This window comes from Numenius arquata, chromosome 2 (assembly GCF_964106895.1).
Source record: "Numenius arquata chromosome 2, bNumArq3.hap1.1, whole genome shotgun sequence".
NCBI classification, from domain to species: Eukaryota; Metazoa; Chordata; class Aves; order Charadriiformes; family Scolopacidae; genus Numenius; species Numenius arquata.
The window spans coordinates 110,547,635-110,560,469 of record NC_133577.1 but is presented as its reverse complement, the minus strand read 5'-3'; the positions used below and the strand labels follow the sequence as shown (position 1 = coordinate 110,560,469).

At 41.3% G+C, this 12,835-nt stretch overlaps 1 protein-coding gene across 1 annotated transcript in view; it reads left to right on the top strand.

Annotated features, from left to right (window-relative positions):
- Nucleotides 1–3,469: 3,469 nt before the first annotated feature.
- The window catches only part of MOV10L1 (Mov10 like RNA helicase 1), a 31,980-nt gene continuing 22,614 nt past the window's right edge, over nt 3,470–12,835 (top strand). The window contains exons 1-6 of the mRNA XM_074168223.1: nt 3,470–3,557; nt 6,282–6,466; nt 8,097–8,253; nt 8,667–8,779; nt 9,607–9,797; nt 11,896–12,036. Of these exons, the coding sequence (XP_074024324.1) occupies nt 3,470–3,557; nt 6,282–6,466; nt 8,097–8,253; nt 8,667–8,779; nt 9,607–9,797; nt 11,896–12,036 (875 nt within the window). The remainder of the gene's footprint in view (nt 3,558–6,281; nt 6,467–8,096; nt 8,254–8,666; nt 8,780–9,606; nt 9,798–11,895; nt 12,037–12,835) is intronic.

Sequence of the window (12,835 nt, the reverse complement as noted above, 5' to 3'; positions counted from 1 at the left end):
CCAAGCCCTTCTGTTCCTTTGTTCACAGAAGAAATACCATGCAAATATCTCCATTATCTGTAACTTTTAAAAGACTATGGTTTAATGGAAAATAGGTAATAGCTACTTCACATCGTTTTCAACGAATGCTACGTACTGGTTTGCTCCAACATAAATTACCACAGATGCAAAACAGGATATTTCATCCCTTTTGACCAATTTAGCGAGATCAACTTATTTTTTTTACACAAAATTGGTGAGATACTCAGGTATTTACTTGATCTAATCTCTTGAATAAAAACAATTCATAAAGTCCTGTGCCACTAAACAGAGCAGGGCTCAAACCCTAGAAACTTTTGTTCACAATTCCAAGTGTTTCAGCCAGTATTGTACCTGCAGTCCCCTCTCAAGCATGGCACTACAGTGTTTTCTCTGGTTATGGTGAAATTCCTTCTGCCTCCTTTCCTGCCCACTTCTCAGTATTTGCCATTTTCCTCTTTGCACATAATTACCATACCCTCCGCATTTGGCATCAGTGCCAACCAAGAACACTTAAACTTCACAGCTCAGTTTCTACTCTAAAAATTTTCGGGGGCCCTTAATTTTAGGTTCCCTTAATTTCATGTTCCTGATTCCATAAAGAATCTTGGGTCATTTTTGTGTATACACAACCACAAGGCCAGATCTGGTAGCCAGAGGCCAAGTCACAGGCCAAGACCTTAAAACGCCAGGTAAGTATGAAGGTGCTACACAAAGAGATTCCTCCCAATTCTAAAGGCCGCATAGGAAACCTACACAAAGGCCGCAGGAAATACAACAATGCCAACAGAAGATTACAGGCTTCTGAAAAGGATTTACAAATTACGTGGGTTTATTCTAAGTTACGCCAAAACATGTCAAGAGATGAAAATCAAATAAAATCATCAGAGGCTACAAAGAACTACTTACCTCCACCACTGAAATGACCACTAAACAAGTTCAGACTGCTTGAAGCAGCTATAGCGGATACTAGGTCACTTGCCAGGGCTGTGCCATGCCAGCATCCCCCACAGTAACCACAAAAGACAAAAAACAGATTGACAACAATAACTGATCTGCTAACGGACAGTATGATAAAAAGGTACATAAGCTTGTCATAGTCCTACTTTTGTATCAGTAATGAATAAAAAAGCATTCTGTCCTGGAACAGTTTCCCTAGCACTGAACCCAGGCTCATACCCATGTTCCCAAATCTAAATGCAAAAGCATATAGCACCTGAAGCTCTGGTGAAATTCATTTGTACCATGGCTCACCAACCCTTCCTTTTTCTGGTGAGTTTTTATGAGCTCCGCTACCTATGCATTCTTTCATGCAATGTTTAATTACACTATTTTAGCTCATTACCTGTAATCCTTGTTCAGTATTTTCAGCTCTTTTAAATAAATCAGCTCTTTGAAGTATTTTGTTTCTCTGGAGCCGATTTCTCAACCCTTGTTTCCCAGCTCATGTCTTGGGGCGTGTACTGAACCAAGAGCAAAATGTAGGCCAAATAGCTTCAAAAGGATGTCTTGTGCCCCTAGTATAATATAAACTTCTTTGAATTTAGTCTTTCACGTGAATCATCATCTGAAGAGCTTAAAAAGGTTTGATCAGTATATACACTATCCACTGCATGCTATTAAAATACAAAATACTTCCAGTTTTATCAATGTCATAAACACATCATGTTATCATTTTAAAGGTCATCCAGACTGAATACGGGTATTTTCTGCCTAGGCCATTTTCTTGCAATTAGATTCCTGAGAATCACAGCCTGGGAAGGCTGTTATGAACTACTTAGGATCTTCAGACATGAATTTATGCATGTGTAAACACTACCCTCCTCCAAAAAAACAACTTCATCTGTCGCAGTTTTGCAAACCAACACTCCTCTGCCTGCACTCCACAAAAATCTTAGTGAAAGAAAATGGCAGTTAAAATTCTTTAAATCAATGTATCTAAAAGTCAAGGCTGTCATTCCCTCAGCGCTTTTCTAAAAAGACCACAGACTACAGACACTCATACACGTTTCTCCTCCCAATAGCATCAGTTACACTTCAGAGCAAGACACCGGAACCTGCGTGTAATTACTGGCAACCAGAATTTCTTCTGGTCTAGGAACTGTATAGAACTCCGTAAAAGTGTTAAACAATCTGCAATGCAGTCCTAGCCCTTCTTTGTCTAAATAATACTAAGTTAACCATACAAGTAGAAAATAAAAGGTTGTCAAAGACAACTGCTACTCTAGTCTCAGAATCTAATCACGGACTATGCTGCCCTTCTGCAACAGCCATAAAGTAATTTCTCATAAACGTATACACAGCTCTGCCCAGCTTCCCGAAACTGTCTCCTGTAACAATCTTATGCTGCAGTTCCCATTGAGATTACTGGGATGCTGAGCATTTCAACTCAAAAACTATGCTTTGTGAAGCACTGTTCGATAAACAAAATTTAAAGGGGGCTTATACAAGATACCTAAAGTGCATTGCATGAAGACAACTGGTAAAAATATCACTATGGAAATGATAAGCAACAGTTAGCAAAATTTTACTTCCTCTAGAGCCACAGCAGCTCCTACATTAATGCTATGAACACAAAAATACAAATTTTTCTGTAAACCAAGTTTACAATGTTCTAGAGCTTACTTTATCATTTTGAAACTGGATGCTACCGACATTATAGAAATTCAGTGCTATGCCATTCACGTGCATACTCTCCCAAGTACTCCACTTTACCACATTGGAGAGATTTCACCTCAGACTTATGCCTAGTGCCACGCAAGCGCACCAAGAGCCCTCAGCACCAGCGAGATGGCAGCCTGCCTGTGGATTTTGCCTGCCTAGGCCTCCTCACTTACAGCAACCCAGAAAACTTGTCATACAGCACGACTGCAACTTCAGACAGCACCACCAGCAACCAACAAGCTGGGCGCACCCCTTCGCTTTAAGCTTTTTGTGGTAACCACACATGACACCATCTTTCCCATCTCCCCAACTCCTGCCGCCCTGAAATCCTACGGAAGGAGGTCCTCCCACCCTCCTCTCTGCCAACCGTCCCACCACTCCGCCCTACCAGGAGAGGGCCCTGTGCCGCCTCTGCTGAGGAGCCAGGGTGGCGGGGGTGGCAACACCCCGCCCCTCCCCGGCTCCGCGGACATCGTCCCCTCGCAGAGGGGGACAGAGGCGCCTCAGAGGGACCGGAGCCTCACAGAGGGTCGGGCGGGAACGCGGCCTCCTCACACCGGGGAAGGGGGGTCGCGGGAGGAGGATGATAGGGGACAACCGGCACCTCAGCGCAGCTGCGCCGCCTCTCAGGCACGCGGCGTGGGCTTTTCCACGTGACTAGGAGCGAGCAGCCTGATTGGCCGGCGGCCTCGTGGGGGGCTTGAGGCGCGGCCGGCGGAGCGGGTGTTGGGGGTGGTGGTGGTGGGCATAGAGGCGTTCGCAGTCAGGGTGCGGTGGGTGTTTCGCCATGTTCGGCCTCTTCACTAAGGTCTTCTCCTACTTTTGGAGACGGGCAGGTAGCAAGGAAGGAGAAGATGAGAGGTGGGCTGCCTCAGGTAGGAGCTCCTGGCCCCGTTGCGGGTGTGCAGTGCCGGAGGCAGGGCCTGTGTGTGGCCTCAGAGCTCTGAGGGTGTTTGGGGTCTCGTCCTCCACGTGAGTGGGGCTGAGTGAAGACTTGCCGCTTTAAGAAAGTAAATCAGGAAAAGAAGGCAGCTTTTTGACTACAGAGCATGTGGGAGTGTTCCTAGTAGTATTTTTTTGCCATGTTTTCTGAGTAGGAGAGGTTCCTCTTGCTGCTTAGAGTGTGGAGTGAGGTGTGAGAGGAGTGCTGGCCTAGTGGGTGGGGGATGCTTTGGGCTTTCCCTTGCACTACTGCCTTAATAGGTAAACCTTCTACATTTTTCTTGGGCTGTAGAACAGGGATGATAGTGTAGCTTTGATGTTCTGAGGCTCCAAAGTGGTGTAAATTTAAGATGCTTTTAGTGGCATTGTTCAGTGTAGCAAGAAGTGCTTTTTTGTATTTATGAATGCAGAAAGCAAAAAAGATTACTACTGTATTAATAGTTTTGCTTGAGACTGTAGCTAATAATATGTTAGAAGTCTAAGCTATCATACCGAAGTCTAGCTTTAAGCCTGAAGGGGTAGTGCAGTGCAGTTGAATGAAAGTTTGTGCTATATTTAAGTAGATACTACTTTTAATTCAAAAGACTTGAAGCTCCTAGGTCTGCAGAGAAACAGCACCACATCTCAGTTCAAAACTGTATAAATATAATATAAACAGATGTGAAGAATTGATTTCTATAACTTGTTTAGTTTTACTGCTTTTTCAGTATAGAAATTTAAATGTGTTGGGGTCCCAGTGCAAACAATACTGAGAACTTTCTTTTGCTATGGAAAATCATTAAAATGGTTGTTGGCCTAGAGCTTTTGGGAGAAGCTGTTTAGCTTGCAGATATTTCTTTATCTCAAGTTTTTTAAGGTATTTGAATATATATATTTCCTCAGGTGACTTCTGCACCTGAGATGAGGTAATCCTGGCCTGGCTGAACAGAGCTTTGCCTGGAACTCAGGGAAAGAAAAAGTTTTATGACCTCCGGAAGAAGGGCCAGGCAACTTAGGACAACAACAAGGATGTTCTGAGGCTGTGCAGGGAGAAAATTAGAAGGGCAAAAGCCCAATGAGAACTTATCTGGCTACTGCTGTATAAGACAATAAAAAAATGTTTCTATAAATACATTAACAACAAAAGGAGGCCTAAGGAGATTCTCCATCCTTTATTGGAAGCAGAGGGAAACATAGTGACAAAGGATGAGGAAAAGGCTGAGGTACTTAATGCCTTCTTTGCCTCAGTCTTTAATAATAAGACCAGTTGTTCTCCAGGTACCCAGCCCCCTGAGCTGGAAAACAGACAGTAGACTGAAGCCCCTATAGTGCAAGGGGAAGTAGTTAGTGACCTGCTACATCACTTAGATACACACAAGTCTGTGGGGCAGGATGGGATCCTCCCAAGGGCACTGAGGGAGCTGGCGGAAGTTCTCACCAAGCCACCTTCCATCATTTCTCAGCAGTCCTGGCTAACCGGGGAGGTCCCAGTTGACTGGCAGTTAGCAAACGTGACGCCCGTCTGCAAGAAAGGTAGGATCAGATGATCCCTAAGGTCCCTTCCAGCTGGTATTCTATGATTCTGAGAGAGGCTGGAAGGAAGATCCAGGAAACTGCAGGCCTGTCAGTCTGACCTCAGTGCGAGGCACAGTTATGGAGTAGATCATCTTCAGTGCCATCACACGGCATGTACAGGACAACCAGGAGATCAGGCCCAGTCGGCATGGGTTTATGAAAGGCAGGTCCTGCTTGACTAACCTGATCTCCTTCTATGCCAAGGTGACACCCGTAGTGGATAAGGGAATGACTGTGGATGTTGTCAACCTAGACTTTAGTAAAGCCTTTGATGAAGTTTCCCACAGCATTGCTAGCCGTTCGAGGGAGGTGATTGTCCCACTCTATACCACACTGGTGTGGTCCCACCTGAAGTACTAGGTGCACCTCAATGTAAGAAGGACATCAAGACTATTAGAGTATGTCCAGAGGAGGGCCGCCAAGATGGTGAAAGGCCTCAAGTGCAAAACTTATGAGGAGCAGCTGAGGTCCCTTCGTTTGTTGAGCTTGGAGAAGAGCAGGCTGAGGGGTGACCTCAAGGCAGTCTACAACTTCCTCATGGGAGCAGGGCAGGAGATGGGGAGGTGCTAATTTCTTCTCTGGTGATCAGCGATAGGACACGACGAAATGAAGCTGCATCAGGGGAGGTTCAGATTGGTCATTAGGAAAAGTCTCTTCATTGAGAGAGTGGTCGGTCACTGGAACAGGCTCCCCAGGGAAGTGGTCACGGCACCAAGCCTGTCAGAGTTCAAGGAGCATCTGGACGACGGTCTTACTCATATGGTTTAAGTAGTCCCACCAGGAGCAGGGAGCTGGACTCGATGATCCTTGTGGGTCCCTTCCAACTTGAGATATTCTATGACTTTTTCACGCAACTTAAGGAATGTTGTTTTTACGATGTAGTTTGTATTTAACTAGCTTTCTTAATTTGTTGAAACCATAACTTCCCATAATACTTGAATACTTAAATGTGGAACTATTTGGCAACTGTTTGTATTTTTAGTTGAACAAGAGAATGACCTTTTGGTAGAAGGCATAGCACTTTTAGTACCATTCATTACTTGTTGCAAAGTTTTGTAAACAAGTGACTTGTTTTTATGTCAGCCCTTTTCCTCTGAATGCAGGTGATAAAGAATTAAAAACTGTACAAGGAATAGTGACAAGATTTTGCCATGATTATGGGATGATAGATGACATGATAACCTTCACAAAGGATGCTGTGGCAAAAAATATGCTGCTGGCTGTTGGACAGGAAGTTACTGCCACAGTTGAAGAGGATAAAACATCAGGTGGCCTGAAGGCCATCAGGGTAAGAGATGAAGATCAATAGTGGTCTCACTTTCTCTGTAAATACCTTGAGGCTTTCTTTTGGAAGTTCCTATAGTTTTAGCCTACCAAATTCTACAAAATAGGAGAAAATGCCAGCCCTTCACCTAGTGGGCATAAGCTGGTTTTTGGGGTTTTTTTTTATTATTTTATTCCATCTCCTTTAAAATGTTGCTCCTGTAATACTGATTCTCTGAATATAGGTCTAGATGTAGTGAGTATGAAACTACTGGTTGAGACAATTGCGTAAGAATTTGTTTAATCATACCTAGTTATAATCTTGGTCTATTAACGTCTTCTGAGCTTCAAAGTCAATTTTATGTTATTGTTACATGAATGCATAAGAAAATAAAAACAGAAGCTGTGAGTTTACTCTTTTTGCACAGACATGAGTAAAAACATAAAATTCAAAACTTCCTGTTGTAAAAAATTGGCCACTTAATGTAATGGAGAGTTATAAAAATGGAGATTTCAGTACCTTTCTTGCTTAACACTTAATTTGTAAACCTACTTCAAGCTTCGTTATACGTTGTCACAACTTTAAACGCGGTAACTTTTTTAAATTGTATAGGCTCAACTCTCAGGTGCCTGTGACAATCTAGCTGAGAAGCTGAGCCAAGTGGCCCTTCTCCATTTTGGTATTATGTAAATATGACTGGTGCTTCGAAGACTGACAGCAGTGCAGAAGCAGTTGACAGCAGCGTGGTATGAAACCCATCTTCTGGGCTTGTATCTGCTTGGCTTAACTGCATTCTAGAACATACGGTTCTAGACTAGTGTACTTCATCTAATAAACACACTCTGACCAAAAGTCTGAGCCAAAGCTTAAGCTGCTTGTATAGAGCAAATCACAGTGTAACTAGGTTAAAAGTTATCTTCGGTTTTCTAGTAAATGAATGTTTTATGGTTAACCATCTTATCAGCTCATGCCCGTCTATAAAGAATGTAATCAGCCAATGTAGTGGCTTCAGGGATCATCTTCCAGATAAGAAGGTGGTAATAATTAGCCAAAGTGTTCTGATGCATCTAGTAATGTTATTAGTAAAGTTCTGATATATAGGTTTAACAAGAGAGTAAATTACCAGATTGAAGAATTTGTCATTACTGTGTTAAACTAGCAAATGATACCTAAATTGGGGAAAGGAGGTCAAAATCCTGCATTGATTAGCATATAGTATTTCTGATTCCTCATGCCTTTCTTTTAGGCACCATCCTGATTTTGGTACTTCAGAGACAATTTGGTCAGTTGCCAGCAGTGTTCAGACAGTCTACAATCAGATTGCTGGGAGGGGTCCTCTTGTCAAAATTAAGAAAATTCTTAAGTAGACCTAAAGCAAGGGAAGCACAAGAAAGATTTGACACATGAACGTGTAATTAGAGAAGTTGTCAGTGTTGCTGCATGCACAGATTTCTTAAAAATAAAAATTGCTTACTGTTCACTAATTATGGTTTTTGTGTACAAAAATGAACAGCCACAGTGAGTACAGAATTATCTAATAAGGACCTCGACTTCCATAAGCAGTTGAAATTCTGTTTTTTATTGTAGGGATATATGTTTAATAAATAATTCTAAGTATCAGCTGTTTGAATGTTGAGTTTTTCTGTATTAATAGGTAGATGCCATCCAGAATACATGGGAAGATTCCAGTCCTACTTGTGATGCTTCTGAGCCAAATATGAAAGTATTAATTGGCAGTATTACCTCTCTCTCTAAGAATGGTGGCTATATTAATGAGAATACTTTTTTTGCAATGGAAGATGTCTGTGAAGGTGTGTAGGGGCATTCTTATTCGTTCTTCCTTAACTCTTTTTGTATGTACAATACAAATATTTTCTGATAAACTTGCAGTCCACATCTCAAATAAGTTCTAATAGAGCGTACGTAGTGAAACGTAATGATTTGGGTGAAAAAAGCTAGCTGTTCATTCTCACTGAGCATAACTTAACATGCAGTCATGTAAGCAAGTGTATTTTTCCACTAGCATCTCTTGGGTCGTTAGCCATAACCTACTGGGGGAAGAATTGTGAAGAAAAGTTTGAACTCAGTGAATTTTAATAATGCATTGTTCTGGCTAGGTATTTTATTCCAGTTAATAACTTAGTTACTTACTCCAGTTCTGTATGGGAGTAAGGGGAATGTTATCCGTAGCAATTAAACTTGAGAAATGTTCTGTTTTACACAGGTTTCAAACCTTGTGAAGGTGACTGGGTGGAAGCAAAATATTTTATTAACCCAACAACATGGAACAGTGAAGCAGTTGCTGTAAAGCCTTTGAGGTATAAGCGAGTCGACAAGGTAAATGTTCTGCACATTGTTTTTGACAAGAGGAATCTTGTGTGAAGTGTGGTTTTGAAGGTGATTTTTAAGTTGCTGGTATAGGTAGATCTTCTATCATACATTTTTAATTAAAAGATAAAAGATATCAACTCATCCATTTCTACGATTATTTCCAAAATAACAAAGCTTTTTGAAATAGCACACACATTTTGGTTAGAACAGGAAGAGTAAGTAGCTTATTTACTGGCTATCAACTGTTGATTTGGATGCTTACTGTTGTTTTAATTACATTGGTTGTAATGAGGATATTTGGATTTTCAGACTTCTTTTAAGAAGTAATGACTGTGGAACTTATTATGTTGAATTTATCCAAGTGTTTTGGCTTAAAAACAACCATCTCCCCCCTTTTTTTTATTTTAATGAAATGTTTGTTCTTTCTAGGAATACATTTATTAGGTTTATGGTTTATTGTATTTGCCTTAACTGTATACCTTAAATAATGTTTGCATGTCAAGCATAGGAAAAAAATTTCTTCTCTTGTGACTGCTAGTATTGAAGTACAAATTAGATAAGTTGGTAAGCCACAAGACGGGTATTGTGGTATCCACTTCAGTGGAACCTACTGCTTATCTGAAGTACTTGTGTTTCTTTACGCTTTTAAATCTAAAGACAAGCACAGTGATTCTAGGTTAGAGCTGTATGTTTACCTTCCATGAATAACTGAAACTTCAGAATCCAGCTCTGTTAATGCTAGAATGACTGTTGCAGGAAAAAACTGCAATGGTAGTATGCCTGTTAGCTTAAAAAGATCATATCAAGTAACACTGACTAACAAACTGTTACAGGTTCGCATTTCTAGCATCTGTGGAAGAAGTGGCACAGTAGATGAGAGTATATTTTTCACTTTGGATTCATTGAGACTCCCTGATGGCTATTCACCTTGTAGACATGACCTAGTGAACACAGTTGTGGTGGAGAGCAATCAGTCATGTTATATTTGGAGAGCTCTCTGCTTGGTGCCAGTCAGCCAGAATGGGTAATATTCGTTCTTTCTTTCTCTTCTCACTTAATAACCACTAGAGATGAATGGTAATTATGCAGCTTAAATTCTGTTGTGTCTGTTAAGTGAGAAATACTGTGAATTCTTCACTAGTTGACTAGAAGGCATGATAGATCATTGGGAATATTGGAGTGTGTTATGATTTGGCCCTTGCTTTTTTTTTCCTTTTCAGAGGGTGGGGATATCTGTTCTCACTGGAGAAGCAAAACTAGTAGCAGCTGAGCTCAGGGATATGGATAGGCAAGGAAGGAATTTTGCATGCTTTTGTTAGAACAATGCCACACCCATGCTCTTACCTTGTGTTTTTTCTAATCTGTGTTCTTCTAGTGAGGACTTTACTGCTTGAAAACCATTCTCGGGAAAAATGATGTAAAGTGGATGTTTATTTAATCTATTTTCCTTAAGTTGTAGTGATTCTTCAGGTATCTGTCCTACCTACCTACTAAAGAATAGTTTAATGAGTTGAATAATAGAGATTTGTTGGGCTTGCAAATATCAAACTGAGATGTTCTGCAGGCACATCAGATGGCACATGTGATGTGAGGAGGATCTGGACAGATTGCAGAGAAGGTTCGAAAAAGTAGATGATGTTCAGTATGGAGAAGAGGCAAAATTTTGTGAAATAATCAATTGCACAAATGTTGAACAGGCAACAACTAGTCACAGCAGTTCTGCAACAACAATAGGGAGTTTGACTTGTGAGGTTTGTCCTGTGAGAAACGCAAATGCTGCCCAAATCTATATAAATAGGGCTATTACTTGTAAATTCTGTCTCTCTGAGTGCTAACAAGGCCTTGGTAGGACGAACTTTGATTCTGCAGGCCAAAAATAAGCTGTTGACCAATTGGAAAGTCCAAAGGAGAACAAAAAGAACGTTCTGATACCTCTCAAACATAGTCATTGCGAGAACTTGCCTTGTTTGATCTCTAGAAAACATAGCTAAGGGTGGTACGTATGTCTTCAGAGGAACTACAAAGAATGGAATAAGCTGTTATCACTGGAGATAACGGATAGAATAGACTTAAATTGTGCCTAAATGAGGCTTGAAGTGTTTACATCACTTTGCACAACGGTATAGTTCATTTACGTATTTTTTCAGGTGGACCTATTTTTAGTGATGGATTACAGATGGATAGAGAAAATTATTACTAAAGCCAAGTTACAGAAGTAAGCCTCAGGGTTAATTTCTCAATTTTAGTGTATTTCCTACCATATCAAAAATTGAGGCATCTTAAGCTGCAATGGGAGACATCTAGCAGGCTTTGCTAGTAAATTGATGTACCTGATAAAGAACAGCTGCAGTCATTTTCTACCTTATTATATTAGATAACTAAGGAATACTTAAGGTGTATAAATATTGGCGAGATTAATAAAATATTTCCAAGTTATTTTCATGCCACTTTATCTAACTGGATAGTTTCTTAATGGTAGAATAGAAACAGTTTTTAAATGGTTTCTACAGGCAGCTGACACTGAGAGGTTAGAGCTCTGGTCGCTGTCTCAGACAGGGAAGAGCATGTCACTGGTTTCATAGCTATTTTTTATCAGTCATGATAAACATGATATTGTTTTTCAGCTTTTTAAAATTTCTTCTTCAGTTTGCTGCTTTCACATTGTAGCAGTAAGCAGAAGACATAAGCGCTTGGGGTACATGTTGAAACACTTCCAGTCTAGTCATCTTACCTCTTACAAGACTCTTACTAAGGAGCTGCTCTTTGTTGCGTCTTGATTCAGCTCCCGAAGAGATCCCTAACAGCTTCAGTCACCATTTGATTCTCTTCAGCAAAGATTAGCTAGCTTCTGAATTATTTTAGTCTTGTATCCAAAGTTTTATGCTGGTTTATTGTGCTGCTGACAAAAGGCTTGTTGTTTTTAATTTGCTGCTTAAATTAGTAAACATAATCTAATTGTCTTGGAAGTACAAGTAGCTGAGAAAAAGTGAATCCTCTCAACTGCTTCTTCCTAAATACTGTGACGGTGCTTTGGTATAGCGATTCTTAAACTTGTGCTGAATCAAAGACTCTTGCTGAGCCTATTTGTGTTTCAAAATTGCTAACTAAAATTATTTTTACAGACAATCTCACTCTAATGGAGTCAATCTGGATGAGCCTTATGAAAATTTAATGAGAGACAAAGGAGGGTTGGAAGTATCAAGAATGACTAACTTTGGAACTCTGAAGCAGGGGGAATCTAAAAGAATGATCATTTGGATAGAGTAAGCCTTTCTGATTGTTCTAAGCTTGCTTTCTTGGGGTGAAATCCAGTTGGCGGCCGGTCACCAGTGGAATAGCGTGGCCAGCAGGAGTAGGGAAGTGATGGTGCCTCTGTACTCGGCCCTGGTGAGGCCTCGCCTCGAGTACTGTGTTCAGTTCTGGGCCCCTCACTACAGGAAGGACATTGAGCTGCTGGAGCGTGTCCAGAGGAGAGCCACCAAGCTGGTGAGGGGTCTGGAGAACAAGTCATATGAGGAGAGGCTGAGGGAACTGGGCATGTTTAGTTTGGAGAAGAGGAGGCTGAGGGGGGACCTCATTGCCTTCTACAGCTACCTGAAAGGAGGGTGTAGAGAGGTGGGTGTTGGCCTCTTCTCCCAAGTGAATAATGGCAGGACCAGAGGAAATGGTCTGAAGTTGCGGCAGGGGAGGTTTAGATTAGGTATTAGGAAGAATTACTTTACTGAGAGGGTGGTCAGGCACTGGAACAGCCTGCCCATGGAGGTGGTGGAGTCGCCATCCCTGGAGGTATTTAAGAAACATGTAGACATGGCACTTCAGGGCATGCTCTAGTGCCTGAGATTGTTGGGTTGTGTCTGTTTGTGGGTGGTGGGGTAGTGGGTGTTTGTTTTGGTTTGGGTTTGGTGTTGGTGTTCTGGGATTTTTTGGGTGTGGTTGTTTTTGTTTTGTTTGTTTGTGGTTTTGTTTTTGTTTGTTTGTTTCGGGGGGTTTTTTTTTTGTGGTTGGACTCAATGATCTCAAAGGTCCCATCCAACGAAAAATATTCTGTGATTCTTTCTTTCC